The sequence below is a fragment of the Nomascus leucogenys genome, chromosome 2 (genome assembly GCF_006542625.1).
Source record: "Nomascus leucogenys isolate Asia chromosome 2, Asia_NLE_v1, whole genome shotgun sequence".
In the NCBI taxonomy this organism is placed as follows: domain Eukaryota; kingdom Metazoa; phylum Chordata; class Mammalia; order Primates; family Hylobatidae; genus Nomascus; species Nomascus leucogenys.
Window position 1 is genome coordinate 123,209,120 of NC_044382.1, and position 16,877 is coordinate 123,225,996.

The window sequence follows — 16,877 nt, forward strand, 5'->3', positions numbered from 1 at the left end:
AGCTATCATATTAGAAGTGTTACTGTCAGTTAAGAACTATTTAATCTTCAGAATTAGTTGGGATATCTTTGTTAGTCTTGAGTGAATCAAAAGAAAAGCTAAAAAAAATTATTACAACCTTTTAAAATAATTTCTATTAAGCAACTAGTAATCTTATTTCCTTTTCAAATGACTCACTAGTTTCAATTTTTCTTTCATGATAACCAAGCCATGACTTCAAGTTTTATTACATCATTAAATATAAAGTCTCTAATAGACAGTAAGTAACCTTTCAAACTCCTGAAAAGTAAAAAGAGGCAATTAAGGATTACTCTTCAAACTACTTATTAGGATTACTTAATGCAAACTGGCACAACTCAAAGAAAAAACACTCTTTATTTTGTCCAAACTACTGGATTTTGAAAATAGTAACTCTAGAAGTAAGTGTGGACTCTGGGTTGCCAGAAACATTTACAAAGTCTATGCTTTAACATTCATTTACCAACAGGTAAGCCTGTTGCTCCTAAAGTCTCTTGTTTTACACAAATCTCTAAAAAACTAGTTACAAAACCCTGTATAAAAACTAGTATGTTAGGCTAGGCATGGTGGCTCATGCCTGTAATCCCACCACTTTGGGAGGCCAAAGTGAGAGAACTGCTTGAGCTCAGGAGTTCGAAACCAGCCTGGGCAACATAAGGAGACCCTGTCTCTACAAAAAAAATTTTAAAAATTGGCCAGGCGTGGTGGTGTGCACCTGTGGTCCTAGCAACTCGGAAGGTGGAAGTAGGAGGATCGCTTGACTGCACCCCAGCCTGGGCGACAGAGTGAGACTATGTCTCAAAAAAGAAAAAAAAAGCAGTAGTATGTTAGAAGAGTGTTAAAGGCAGACATAAAAACAGGAAGAAAAGAAAAGTGACATCTTGATAATAAGTAGATTACAAAATTCTATTTAAAAACAGGCACAAGAACTAAAATGGAATATCTTTTTGGGGCTAAATGGGGTTAGATCAATGATCTGTACACACTTCAAAATACTTCAAGAATACTATATCATTATATTAAAAGTACAATACTAGAATTGTTCTTAATTATAATGATTTGAATTCATCAAGAAAAGGGGAAACTGTGCTCATTATGCCTTAGTTGAAGACACAGTATGAACAAAACTTTAAAGATAATAGTAAGAATATTAAGGCAAATACAAATAAAAGAACAAGAAAGATTTTCATCTGAAATGGTTAGAAGTTTGCCACCTACGTGATGTGCTTCAGTTATATGGAGAATTAGCATATGCAGAATACCTCAGTCATAAAACATCACAGATGAAAGGGACCATAGAGACTCTCTCTTAACCTACCCCAATTCTTCCAAGTGCAGGGTAAAGGAGGTGTTCCTGGCTTCAGCTCTGTTATGTTATGATCTACTTAAATTTTAACAGTATAACAGTTATAACTTATTTTGCTCCCACAGGTTTTCCAGCTCAGTTTTAGAGATTCTCTTAGTACTTGCATATAATAAGTTATCAGAAGGAACCCATGTCCTCTGAAATTTATGGTAGTCAACAATCGTATAGCTAAAGTAGAAAACTAAATAGGCACATAAATAAGTACATCATTTTACAATTAAACACCATATTAAAAACGTGAAGTAAATTTTTTTTTCTTTTTCTTTTTTTTTTTGGAGACAGTCTTGCTCTGTCACCCAGGCTGGAGTGCAGTGGTGTGATCTCGGCTCACTGCAACCTCCGCCTCCTGGGTTCAAACAATTCTTGTGCCTTGCCTCCCGAGTAGCTAGGATTACAGGTGTGTGCCACCACGTTTGGCTAATTTTTTTTTGTATTTTTAGCAGAGATGGGGTTTCATCATGCTGGCCAGGCTGGTCCTGAACTCCTGACCTCAAGTGATTCACCCACATCGGCCTCCCAAAGTGCTGAGATTACAGGCAGACCCACCATGCCCGGCCAAGTGAAGTAAATTCAAGTGAGTTGAATATTTACATTTAACATTTATCTTTATAATTAAGAAGTAGAGATATTTTAAAAGAATCATGGAACCAAATTAATTTATCTGAACTTCTGCATTATGAATCCTGAGTTGGCGGGGGTGGGGGTGGGGGCAGTGAGAATAGTTTTATCTCTAACAAAGCAGGAAAATTCAATTCTTCCAAAACAAAAGGAACATTTTACCCTAAAACTGTACAAGATGAGTATCCCTAATCCAAAATTCTGAAATCTGAAATGCTCCCAAATCCGAAACTTTTTGAGCGCCTGCATGATACTCAAAGGAAATGTCCATTGGAACATTTCAAATTTCTGATTTCTAGATTAGGGAAGCTTAATTGGTAAGTATAATGCAAATATTCCATAATCCAAAACACTTCTGGACCCAAGTATTTTGGATAAGGGATACTAAACATGTACTATCTCAAGGGAATCATGGGGATAAAGAGAATCACTACATTTGATGATCACAGCCTAAAAGGATAAAATATGTCTGTTTAATTTTCATGAAAAATGGGGTCCAAGCTAAGCAACAGTTGGAGAAGAGTAGTTGAATTAAAATATATATATATTAAATAATATTTAAATTGGGGAATGAGAAGCGCACAGGAAGAAACTAAATTAATAACAAACTAACAGAAGTACACATTCCAAATTCAACTTTCCAAGCAAGAGATGCAAAGTGGAATACAGGATAACTAATTCATCAAATAGTACATTGTACAAGGGCATATGGAATAAGACATATATGACCAGCTTACAATCCAGCAAAGATAAACAGAGGTAAGCATCATAAAAATGGCATGAATGATGTATTATGGGAATACAGAAAAGGAAAATATTGCTCAGAACTAAGGGGGACAAAAGATGAAGAAATGTTTTATAGAGAAGGTGACACTTGAACCCCTGGAAACAGGTATAGTAAGATAGATTAAACTCTGACGGTTATGAAAAGAGAAACAAGCAGAAGCAGGTGGAAAGGAAGCATTTCAAGCAAAGGAAAAGGAATACTAGCAATGTCCAGAGGTGAAAAGCCATGTACAAATGTTTGGAAGGTATGTTTTCTTACAACCTAGAGTGCATGGAAGGGGTCACTCAGATGTGGGTCTACAAAGCTAGACTGGAATCAGATTACAGAGGAATAAACTAAGGGACTTAAATGTAGGCAGGATGAGATTACTGAGTAAGCACAGGGTTTTAAAGTGGGTTATAACACCTACCTGATATGTAACCCTACTAAGCAAGTGACTTCTCTGAGTGAAATAACAATAATTATTGTGGTTTTGTACTGTGTCAACTTGGCTAAGCTAGAATTCTGTTCCCCAGGATCCACTTCACTGTATGGTCAAAAGTTAAAGAAATCTGTGTGAGACTTGTAAGGTGGAAGTCAAGTAGCACTCATTACCCTGGTTACGGTTAGAGGAGGTAAGCAACAAAGGCAGTAGTGCTGGTACAGTCCAGCTTGCCCTCATTCTCCCATATACTTGGCATCCAAATTCTTCTTACTCTTGCCCTGGTTACGTCAGGACTACATACAGATGCAGGAGCACCAGCCCTTCACAGACTTATCCACCACAGTCACAATCTGGCAGGTGACTGTGTCTGGCTTTCTAGATTTCCCTGTATGGCCTGACTTGTCCACCTGTGCCACTGCTTCAGGGGGCTTTGTCAGTGATTTTCCCTGACCCTCCAACTACCCCTTTTAGGTTCTTCTCCATCTTCTTCCACAATTGTGTATAAAATCGTATTTCAGCCTTTATTCTTTAATACTCATAATGGTTTTACCTCTCTGAGTTCTGACTAAAACAAAAATGTCTATTCTCACAGGGTTGATATGGGCATTCAATGAGACTGTATGTAAAGTATCAGATGGTAGTGGGCACACAGCAGCTGGTTAATAAATACATTATTTTCCTCTTAGTCTATAGATCAGGGATTATAAGTTGCTAATTTATGGAGGACAACTGGTGTAACTGGCAAATTAAAAACAAAAACAGAAAAGGAGATTAAAATTAAACTCAAAATTCCAGATTGCTGGCTTCCCCCAGGCCAAAAAAATTTAAAAAAAAAAATCAATAAATCTACATTATTTCTGAATAGCAACAACGGGCTGAAGAGGAGAATGATGGTTTTAAAAATATACAGTTTGAGATACTGAAGTCATATCGAGAAAGATGCCTCGCAAGCAAATGGAAAGGGGGCTATGCAGCACAGAAGTAACAATACAGATTGGGAAACACAGTTTTGGGTGCCATCAACACAGAGATAATTAATAAAGAACCATCTGTTAGTTTGTTCAACTATCTGCCAAGCATGTTACAGGTGTAGAGGATACATCAGTGTGTAACATAGGCAAAAATCTCTGTTCTCATGAGGTTTAAGTGAGAAGAAGCAGACAATAAACAAATAGATAAAACATAGGTCATTTATAAAATAGTAAGTGATATGGAGAAAAATAAATCTAGAAAGGGGGTTAGCGAATGGGATGTGTACGTGTAGTTGGTTTGCAATTCTATTATAAATACTGCATGTGTATCTGGGTGGTTTGCAATTTTAAATCAGGAGCTTGAACCAAGATCTGAAGGATGTGAAAGAAAACCAGGTGTATGCTGGGGGTGGAGGATGATGGAGGAAGATTCTATGTACAACGAACAGCATGTACAAAAGCCTTGAGATTTAGGAAGAACTATTCAAAGAAAAGAAAGCTGAACTGAGGTAAGGAAGTGACAGGAAGAAACAAAGACGGTGAAGGAACCAGAAGTAATTCATGAGGAAGTAGGACAAGTGGAATGTGATGTTTTAAGAAAGAAGTGGGGAGGTTAATAGCTCAAATGCTTCAATAAATATAAGATAAGGAATGAGAAAAAGATACTGGATTTGAAATACAGATCACTCATGACTTTCAAAGACAAACTTCCTAAGTTGCTGAAGGCTTACACAGAGAATTACAGAACAAGTCATTTGTGAAGAAAGGTGAATAGTACATTTGGACGACTTTTCCAAAGACAGTAACAATAAAAAAGAAAAAGAGAGAACACAATGACTTCATGGGTTGCCAAATTGTAGGACCACTTTTTAGAAAGAGGTTTCACTTGCTAGTATAGGTAGTGATGAGAAGGGGAAAGAAAACTAAACCAAAATCCTTTAGGGTAGTACTTCCCAGACTATCTAACTTCATAGCACACAAAGAAAATTATAATATTTGGTATTTGTAGGCCATACTGTAATACTGAGGAAGATGCTCCTGGTCAGAGACAACCTTAACCAGAGACTCCAGATACCCAGGTCCTGCTTGGTTGTTCCAAAGGCTGAAGGGGCTATACACTGGTATAATAACCTATTTAAGATATACAAATACACTGTGACACTATGATTAAAAGGCCTTCCTCTAGGGCTTTAGGCCTCAAACCTGCCAAGCCAAACTTACAGATAGAAAGAAGACATACATACGCTTTGGGCATGAACTATATAGCCCATCACTGATGATCCTAATGGGTAGAGCCTACTCAAGTCATACCAATTCAAAATCATGACTTGCATAACTCAGGAAGATTTTTTTCCTGACAGGACCCATTAAACAGTGTCATGTTTCGGCAGCCCCTCTGTTTCATATTCCAGAGAATATAATCCCAATGTCTTGGAAATAATATCAGCTGTCTCACAGGTGAGGTGACTCCTTAGCCAGAGTGTATATTAATACCACCTACAACAGTAAACACCAGATCCTGTCTTCTCAGAAATTCTTAGAGCCGCCAGATTTCCTCTTTGTACAACTATAACTATATCCCTCTTGATCATGTGGCGATGACTAGTAACATAATTGTTATTGCCAGCTCCTCCCACCCTCCATCTCATAGAGACTCAAGCATACACAAAAACTACAGTGTCATAATTATAGTATGGCTTCAGAGGAAACTCCAGGACAGTGTTCTATATACCCCTTAGAGACACATACTCTACAACTACCTAAATTGAAGGAGGGAGTGAAGAGGTGAGAAGAGGAGGAAATACTTGATAGGACAAAATCGCAGAGTATATACAAGGCTCTGGGGTTAAGGAATATTTGTTAGAAATACCTTTTTATACAGGCTTATGATTTACAAACCACTTTCCCCCATATCTCTTATAATACTAACAACAATCCTAAAGAAAGATGCAATTCTTTCTACTCTGTTGATGAGGAAACCCTCCGAGAAATTAAGTGACGAGCCAAGGTCACTCAGTTGGTGTCAAGGCTGAGACGAGGACACTGATCTGTTCTTTCTGCTACATTATGCTAGCAAAGGGATGGAGGTAACAAATAATTATATGGAAAACTCCCGTGATGAGGAAGAAACTGAAATTCACTTAGAGAGGCTCCATGACCTGGCCTCTTTCTTTTTAGAAAAGAAGAATGGAAGCTTATTTATTTCCAAATGGAAATTTCAACTTGAGAGAATTCAGGCTATTGATGTGCTGACAAACTTAGTGACTATCACATCATTATTCTAGTTCTGCCAAAAGTGGAAAAAAACATGAAAGAAAAGACTGTATTAATGTTTGCACTGAATATAAGCTAAGAAGCAAAATGTTTTACAACTATGACTAATAATAATTTTATTAAGGAAGGTAAATAAAAATGTTCATTTCTTCATGAACTTGTTCATTCATATTTAATATTCTATATTTGGTCTAGCCTTTTAGAGTTATGCCAAAGAAAACCTGTTGTTTTCTAACAATAGCGTAAGAAACAATCCCAAGATATTTTCATGCAGATAAAACATGAATAGATTACTAGAAAACATCATATGAACATCCCAGCCTGAATAATACCTGAATGATTACTGACCAAAGAGGCTTCAAATAGACAAAATGGTGACAAAAGAGAATCAGGAAAGTGACAAAGAAGAAAATTATGCTGCACCAAGGGTTGAGAAAAACTTCTGAGGTTTTCCATACTGAAGACACCAAGATGTTGTCTAAGGGAACAAAAGAAACTACATGTTCACTTATTTAAGATGTCTTACCATGAGATTCAAGTCCAGCTCCCTGTGCCAGTCCATTGTCATAGGACTGAAAAAGAAAAACATTGTTCAGTTTAATAGGGAAATAATAATAATAATAAATGAAAATAAGTTGCCATTGCACTAAGTTTTTTTGGTCTCTTCTAATTTTATTTCTCCTTTCTATCTTCCAAAATATGCATTTTTTCCCATGGAGAAGTAGAATTAGGCATTTTCAAATACCTGATTTTCTCTTCTTATTCACCAAGCCAAATCACTAAATGCACACACTAGGCACATTCTGAGAATACATTGCTCAAAGTTATCTACATATTCAATCTCTACTCAATAAAAGCTCCAAACCTTACTCCTTTCCCATTGCAAGTATACATGAGTTGGAGAAAATGTAAGGATTTCATACTGACGGAACATTATAAACATGAAACAAGTCTATTCTGAGGCAGTCTGGGGTCATTGAGAATAATGGTAGCCATTATTGGGTACCATTATTTGAATCTCCCCACATACACTCCAAAATCAAAACAGAAGAACAATAAAACTTTGAAATCTCAAACCTTATCAAACCAAGAAGACAACCCACTCAAGCTTCAGATTACCTGTCTACAGAAAAAGAAACATCAAATCCCAGCAAGCCATCTATTGCAACTCTACACACCTTTGCAGAGAGCAAGGGTGATTTATGAAAAATCATGAGAGGAGGGGAGCTAACAGTAGTTCTGAGATTGATCTAAAATCATTGCCTAAAAGAGAAAATCCACCCTAAATATGAGAAATACAGGCAGTTCTCACTTTGCACATTTCTCTTATGCACACATTCCAGTTGCCATGCTTTAGCTAAATAACACAACAAACTTCAGTAACCACAGCAGCATATTAACCATAATTGCAAAAAGTACAAAATTCCGTTGCTGGCTCTTCACTCTGCAAATCACTACATAAATAACAGATGTGCATCACGATCAGTGATCAATCATACCTTTTTCAAAGTCTGTTAGGAATTGGTCATTGCTCATGTTATTCAGTTCACACACAGATAGCAGACTGTGGTTGTGCTCTTTGTCTCTCAGTGATAAACCCACATGATGTTTTATTAAAAGACATAACAGAAAGAGGGGCTTGGCCAACAAAGATAAAGTGCAGTAAAGAAATAAAAAGCATTAACACTGGGTATTAACTTAAAATTAGAGTCATAGAAGAAAAAGCTATTACGGGAATGTTGATAATATTGCTGTTTGAGACTCTAGATATACCGTCAGAAGGACTAAGTGAAGGTGAAACATCTATAAGCAACGGAAGAGCTCGTGATAAAAAAAGATGAAGATGTTCTACGGAACTGCTATGGGCAAAAAAACTTCACATAAAAGGAATTCTCAAAGATTTCACAACACTGAAAACACAAAACACACAACGTTGGAAGCTGACAGAAACTTAGATTGTGGTCATTTGCCAAGACACAGAAAAAATACTCCATGTTACAACTTATATAATGAGAAGAAGGCAATATTCTCAATATTTCTAATGTTTTAAATTATAGTATACCATACACTGGTTTTACTATTTAAAACATTATAGTATACTATATACTGATTTTACTATTTAAAACATCATACAATTATATCTGGCAGGAAGAGTTTTCAATGTTTTGGCAAAAATTTTAAAGGTCACAAAACAATCATAATTTTGCCCATTGATGATTAAAATCACCTTGTATCATTTCAGCTTGTGTGGTTATCATTATAGCATGGCACTACCATGCAAAATGAGGATAGCCTGTTCAGAAAGAGGTAAACACAGCACTGGCTATATGGAAGGCACTTAAAAGAATGTGCAAGCCGAGGTGGCAGGGCTCAAAGAGTATAAATTTTGGTGAAGAAAGTTAAAAAATGAGGGAGAAGCCCTTTGAAAATCAGGTGATAAAGGAAAGCTCAAAAAAGCAAAATTTAGATACCTGAGAAACAAAAGAGAACCTTTATCCTACCAGAAAAATCATACAACAACCCCAGCTACAAAAAAAAGCCACCATTAAAGAAAGCATACTTCGTTATAATGAAGAGAACAATCTTAAACTAGGAATTCTTATCAGAAAAAAAAAATTACTAACATACAAAGTAACTCTGAGATGAAAATACAGCAAATGAAACGCAAACACCTAAGTATATGAAAATCTGCCTCTACTCCCAAGAAATAGGCATGAATCAGAAGAAAACTGCAATGTAGCACTCCACACTCAAATGCATATTCTCAAACAAGCATTAGGAAATAAAAAAGGAAATAAAAAGTTAAAAACAGATGAACAATAGAAATAAAAAGAGAAATATTGTTAGAAAACAAATAGAAGAAAAAGACAAAATAAGAAATAAATTTTAAATTACAGGATGACTAAGGAAGAAAATCTCAAATGATAATACAACAAGGGACACTGAAAAAAGGAGAAAACATCCAAGAGAATGAAAATGAGATAAATAAGTCAAAAAGGACAAAGAGAAAGTGGCTGAAAAGAAGGACAGGCAAAAAAAAAGAACAGACACTAAAATGGAATTCCTAAAAAGAAAAAAAAGAAGGAAAAAAAAAAAAAAAGCAAATGCAAAATAATGGACTAGAACTAGGGGTCAGCAACGGCCCAAAGGCTAACTCTGGCCTGCAGTCTGGATCTGTACGGCCCTCGAGTTAAGAAAATGGTCAATTACACTCATAATAAAAGAAATAATAAAATGAAAAATCATGAAAGGAGGGGAGCTAAATAAAAAATATACTGAAATATCACTTTTCGACTACCAGAAAAAAAGGTAAAAACAAAAAAAGTATAACACTTTTTATTCGTGAGGCTATGTGAAAACAGGCACTCTCCTATATTGGTAGGAAAACAAACTGGTCTATCCTTTTTTGGAGAGAAAATGGGCAATCTCTAATAAAATTACATAGGCACTTACCTTTTGATCAAGCAATTCCACTACCAGAAATTTACCCTGAAGATGTATCTATAACAACATATAAATATATATGCAGAAAGTTATTAATTACAGCATTATTTGTAATTGCAAAATATATGCTCTAAATGTAGAATAGCTGAAAAAAACCATGGTATATCCACATATCCACACAGTGGAGTAATATAATAGGAAACTATAAGAAAAAGAGAAAAATCTCTCTGAACTGATTAGGAATAATTTTCACATTGTATTGGTGTTTTTTTTTTTCTCCCAAGCTATATTGTTAAGTGAAAAAAGCAAACAGCAAAAAAAAGAGTATGGTATGCCACCTTATGAAGAAGGGAAAAGCATTAAAAATATCCATATCTTCTCATCAATAAGAAATGTAAGAAAGATAACTGAAAACTAATGAGAATAGTTACCTACAGGGTGACAGGGAACAAGATGTTAAGTATGGGAGTTAAGAAGAGGGTGGAAGACAGGGAGGGTGAGGGGCAAGGAGTCACACTTCTCTGTATATATCTTTTTGTATAGTTCTGACCTTAAGAACCAAACTAGTTTTTCACATATTAAGTAAATAAATAAAGTCAACAAAGTTGTGGGCAGGAGAGAGCTAAGTGAAGGAAAAGTCTAAAAAGGAATTCAAAGAGAAACAAATAACATAACTGTACTTCAAACAGATAACATAACCATATTAAAGGGGGGAAATAAAATAAGTAACTGGAGTACTTCTTAAATATAGTATTCTGACTATATGCCCTCAGACTCAAAACAAAAAGAACCAATGTATTCTGGGTAATAGGAGCCAGGATTGCTTGTCACTATCAGAAATGGAGTCACAAATGAAAGGACGAAAGTTAAAATGAGCCCTGTGATGTTAAGACTGAAATTTGAGGCATCACAATAGATTCATGATGTTAATATATAGATATATAAATAGATACAGAAATACAGATTCTGTGTGTCTATAAGGGGATGCCTATGTACACATACATTTCCTATCTCTGCCTGAGAAAAGGCCTAGAAGTAATGACATCGCAATACCAATGAGCATAATTAGTACCCAGATTCTAGTTTCTAAACCCTATCCTCCAACAAGAATAACCAAGGCTCCTAAAAGAAATGACTGATTCCAGAGCTGAGGATGGAAAAGTAGAAGATAAACCTGGAATATCTTGTGCCAGAAAGCAAGGAGGTCTTCACAGAATGAGGGTAACAGGTCAAAAGGGCATAGAGCCTACTAAAAGGGGTTCCACAGGCCTAATCTGGGACAATCTGAGCATCAAAATAATGACAGTAACAGATTACAACCCATTGAATAAAATTAAGAAACTGAAGTCCATAGAGATATAAATAAGTAAGTATAAGCAAATAAATAAATGCAGAGAGAAAGTTCTTTTCAAACAGTAGAATTTTAACTGATATTTATAGGAAGGATGCTAGAGCTGGAAAATCATCAATGCATACTAACAACACTATTGGATAAAAATTTGATTAGGGACTCACTGAATATTTACAGTCTCCAGGTATCTCACCACAAGATATTCAGTAATTACAAAGGGAAAAGCACTAACTTTACAGAGAAAACTCTGGCATATGCCATCTTAACCAAGTGAGCAGACATAGGGCAAATCAACTTGCTCTACCTCCAAATACAGTGCACTAAGAAGACAATATTACTTCAGTACTATTCATACCAAAAATTCTTATCACCCACCCTCCTATCAAACATAAATCTCTTTTCCTCTTAAAACTCCTTTAATGGTCTCTTCTTTCTGTATCCAGAGGCTTTTTAAAATTTGTGCTGTTGTAGATTCTACAAAAATCTAACCCACAGTTACACACTCACTAAAACGCAACTCCATTCTTCTTAGGAACTCACAGATATTTTCATTTTGAAATATTGCCTATGAAAAGTTGAATTAACAGCCTAAAATATTCTAACAGCCTCAAAATAATCTATAAAATGAAAAACTTCATATTTGGGAAATAATAAACCTGGGAAGCAGTAGTTTTATTTCTCCTTTTATACAGAGATGACACAGTAGAGCAAAGGATAGTTCTGGCTAAGACTAAGCTTTCCTTACTAATGCCAATAAAAAGATTAGAGAAATAGTCTCACCAAAGATAACATAATCTTCCAGTTTGCTTGTCAGGACTCTCTACTAACTCCTGCTAGAATAGGCTGTCAATATTTGACTTTCAGATTTTACTTCTTTTTCTTTTAAGTCGACCAATCCCTTTCTTATAAAGATACTGCTTCTTTAAATAAAATCATATTAAATTTTAATGGTCAAGGAGTCAATCTGCACTTTAAGATTATTTCCTTATTGTGTTCTGATACACAATTTACCTAAAAAGCAATCTTAATGCTCTTATTTACAAATTGTTGGCAGAAGAGATGAGACATACACTATAATACAACCTTCATGTACCAGCAAAAACAACCTAAACAGTCAACTTTATCAACAGAACTCACCATACTTCTTCTAATATAGGTGATAGCTTTTTTCATATCCATGCCTGACCAGTTGTTGAGCATATAGCAAATACAGGAAGCACAGTACACAAATCGCATGTCATTTTCACTGCCTTCAGGTACTGCACAAAAACTGAAAATAACAACAACAATATGATTTTCTATTAATACTGGACTCTTGATGTTTTTGCATGGGGGTTAGAAACACCTCCTGTGTGTCTTTACTCACAGAAAAATCTGTTGATTATTCTACTTTTATTATTCAATATTCTACTTTTATTATTCAATAAAGAATAAGACTACTAACTTGAGTAATATAAAACTTTCTCTAAATCTTCATTCTACTACAAACTTTTGACTTCTTGGTAGTTTTACACACTCCCCTGTTACTCCCTCCCAGATGCTTACTCAGCATAAGCTTATTTGATCCTAGCCAGGGACAGCTGCACACTGGCTTGAGAATGGCAGAAAAAGTAAAAGGTAAAACCTGAGACCTACTGGGTAGTAAGAAATTTCCAAGTCCAAGTTTTTCTATGTGAAATTTCTTCTAAATGTATACATAGATAACCATTTAATCGATTGGTCATATTGTATTTTAATTTTACATATTAGTTGTAGAAAGGCAGCAATCTATGTTCTGTATGTATTTATAAACAAGAATAAGGAAGCAATAATCAAAGACTACACTCAAATATTGAGACATAAGTCATATATGTACTGGTTGAAGTAAACATTTAGTTTCATAGCATTTCCAATTAATGTCAATTTATTCTACCTGTCTACATTTATTTTCCCTCATCAAGAGCAGTGTTTTGAAAACACTGACAGGAAAACAGAGCTAGTAGTAGATGGAGCACAAACAGTTAACAGCACAGCAGGATTTGTTTGCTGTCTTTTCCTTAACCTTTTCACTACCGCTTTATCCCTTCTCAGACTTAAAAATTTTTTTCTACCTTAAAGCTCCAGGAAGATTCATCTTTAGACACACCACATGAATTCATCTTTAGAATCACCAAATATTAATGAACATACGAACTCCTTTTTCTATCCTTTAAAAATGTCATGGAAACTACCTACTCTGGAATATAATATACCCCTTTCTTCTCTAATCAGCATAAAGCAAGAACTGAGGTTCAGACTAAATATATACGTACTTCAAAATATCAATTTTTCATGTAGAACGTAAATTAGATTCCAATCCTGTAATTATTCAAACATTTATTTACGTACCCATTGTTGTTAAGAAGGAAGAGAAAGCTGTTTGGCTATTGTAATTACTATTATTTTCACTCACAGAGGAGGTCTTGGGGTCACTTTTTTGATTATGCACTTAATTATGTACCTCGTAAGCTCTACGGGAGGTTCTAATGGAGTATGATCCTCTAAAGATTTAGTATAGCATTGTATCCATTTTTTAGTTCCAAAATACTTTTGTTTATTACAAAAAAGTAACAAAGAATCACTCATACCTCCCATCTTCCAGCTGAAGGGCTCTCAAGCCTGCTAAGCAAGCTTCTTTATTTACTCGGCTTAAGTCGTCTCCAAGAATAACTAAGCATGAGAGGCCAGTGTAGGTCATTGCAATGTGGCCACTATCATAAGGATGAGCTGTTCCAGGAGCCTAAATAGAAAATTAATATAGTACTAATTAATGAAGTGAAATGAAAACTAATTTCATTAAGAAATCTGACATAAGGTTTTAGTAAATAGTAAAATTAAACGTGGCTTATACTGATTTGTATAGACATCTTATTGAGAAAAACAAATCTCCATTTTATGTATGTCAATATGAATAGGATTGCACAGGCTACTTAATTTTTAAATTATTTGATACCTCAGGCATTATGGAAGTAGCTATGACATTCAGGTAAACCAAATTATTTATTACTTTTTTTTTGGAATTTTTTTTTTTTTTTAGTAACAGGTTCTTACCTGTCACCCAGGCTGGAGTGCAGTGGTGCAATCACAGCTCACTGCAGTCTCCAACTCCTGGGCTCAAGTGATTCTCTCCTGCCTCAGCCTCCGGAGTAGCTGGGACTACAACAGGCACAAACCACCATGCCTGGCTAAATTATTTAAACCTCATACTTAATCAACGCTATCACTTATAATTTAAGTCTTATAAAGTCAGAAAAGCATACAGCCTTCCAGAAAAAAAGATTTCTAAAACAAAACTTACTTTATATAGCACAAATCTAAATTAAATACCACAGTAGTGATCACCATATAAGAAACTAAAAAAACGATGCAATTAAAATAAACTCTGCCTTCTATAATAAATGTAAACTTTTACAATCATTGAAAGGCATAAAATCCTGGTTCTATTTCTCACTGGCTTGCTTAATGTTCCTGATTCTAGAAAATGAAGATATTAGTACCTCACAAGGTTATTGTGATGATTAAGTAAGTTACTGTCTAAAAAGCTGTTACTTATCTTAATGATGATTAAGTGCAAGGCAAATATCAGAGGGACCACTAGTTCTTTGGAGTCAAGATTCAAGGGTCTTGAAATCACCCATGAACTGTAAGATTTTCTTGCATACTTACCTTCTATGGTTCCTCACAGAATGAGTTTGAATGGTGTTCACTACCCTTTTTATAATAATCTGAACCCACCCCAACTACCCACCTTCAGATACACATTTTTTTTTCTGAGATAGGGTTTGCTCCGTCACCCACGCTGGAGTGCAGTGGCACAATCTCGCTCACTGCAACCTCCGGCCCCAAGGCTCAAGCAATCCTCCTGCCCTGCCTCAGCCTCCCAAGTAGCCAAGACTACAGGCACGTGCCACCACGTCCAGCTAATTTTTGTATTTTATGTACAGACCAGGTTTTTGCCATGTTGCCCAGGCTGGTCTCAAACTCCTGAGATCAAGTGATCCATCCTCCTCAGCCTCCCAAAGTGCTGGGATTGCAGGTGTGAGCCACTGTGCCTGGCCAGATACACGGTTCTTTATATGGTCTCACAAATGTACCAAGCAAATTTCCATCTTTACATCTTTTGTTCTAAGTTCCTCCTTAGAACTCAAGCTCTAGTTCTCCTGGCTATCCTATTCCACATTTACAACTGACTTCTTAGAATTCCTATTGCATATTGATACTTAAAGTAAACACCTGCTATGTTAAAAGAACTGCAGGGAAGCCAAACATAAATTAAATGTGGACCTTAACCTTAAGAGCAGAAGATAAATCTACTCAAATAATTACAATAGAATGTAATGAGCAGTCATAAGGGAGGGATAATGATAACATGGGTTTAAATAGGAATTCTTTTCTGCAGAAGAGGAGCTTGGGCAGGTGTAGATGAAGAGGAGGTATTACAGGTAGAAGAAAAAGTAAAAGCAAATTAGAGAAGGAAAATTCTGGGGTGCACATTAAGGACAACACAAAATTTGCTAGAAAGCATGGGATTTGTGAAAGGAAATTGTGAGAATAGTGGGAGGATCCATCAATGTTTCTCAAAAAGTGCTCTACAGCCACTGAAGTTCCCAAGCATTTATCAGGTAAGTCAATGAATGGTCCATAGGTAGTTTGGTGGTTTCAGAAGAAAACTCAGTAACAATATTTTATTCATATACTGTACTGGACAATCCAATGTGCCTCCGCACATTCTCTTGGCCTAATCTGTCTCCTAGATGCTCAGCCAACACTCTCAGTGACGGCTCTATGAGATACCACTTGGAATATCTAGTTCCTTTTACCACTCAGAATTCAGATGAAGGTAATACAGCATGAAGTGAGACCTAGCTTGCCCAGAAGATATCAGGGTCCAGGTGAATGAAGGTCCAAAAAGGAGTTTCAGGAGACTCTGTGAACCAAGGGCAATAATGATTTTTTCCTCAATTTTACTCCTGTTATTTTGAAAATGTTTTGGTGCAGGCGTCGGTTGGGGGAAGGATATTTTAAAAGCAATGTTATTAAAGCACTGCAACAAATATAGGTAGACATCTATATATAGTATAGCACTATATAACGGTGATCATAACTAGTGGCACGATATTCTGTTCATTACAACTAAATGAAGACATTACCTGTATTCAGGATTAGCTTAAGTTGGAAAATATGGTAGGCATGAAAAGGGACAAATTTCCTGAATCCTTTGTTTTCTCATTCCCTGCTAAATGCAGTGGGCACCCATAATTGGAGTCCTGCTGGTAAATTCATGACCTTGACACAGGCAAGCTGGTTAACAGCTTAAGGCAGAGGAAGAAAGCTGAAGTAGTACCTCTATCAAAGTATGTCATCTTCTCCAACATTACTGCTATTTATTCCAAAAATTTGAAGCTGATTATGGAAAAACTGGTAGCTCTCCATTTACCTTGCAAGTGGATACTCAGCCCAACAAGACACTGGCTTATAACCATTACATAAGCAGGCTGGCCCCATCAGGGAAAAAGTTTCTATGTTGTGAGGCCACTTTAGACAAAATGATGCTTTTCTCCACTTTCTACTGTAGAAAAATACTGGTATTTTGTGTACATAAGGAA

At 35.8% G+C, this 16,877-nt stretch overlaps 1 protein-coding gene across 4 annotated transcripts in view; it reads right to left on the reverse strand.

The window, feature by feature from the left end:
- Positions 1 to 16,877, reverse strand: part of PGGT1B (protein geranylgeranyltransferase type I subunit beta) — a 59,373-nt gene that overhangs the window by 20,002 nt on the left and 22,494 nt on the right. For 2 of the 4 annotated variants that reach the window (XM_030817857.1, XM_030817863.1), the window contains exons 4-7: positions 13,860 to 14,011; positions 12,391 to 12,523; positions 9,912 to 9,959; positions 6,985 to 7,030 (exon numbers count right to left, since the gene is read on the reverse strand). In XM_030817857.1, coding sequence (XP_030673717.1) covers positions 6,985 to 7,030; positions 9,912 to 9,959; positions 12,391 to 12,523; positions 13,860 to 14,011 — 379 coding nt within the window. The remainder of the gene's footprint in view (positions 1 to 6,984; positions 7,031 to 9,911; positions 9,960 to 12,390; positions 12,524 to 13,859; positions 14,012 to 16,877) is intronic. The other 2 variants (XM_030817873.1, XM_003259850.4) reach the window with 1 other exon arrangement.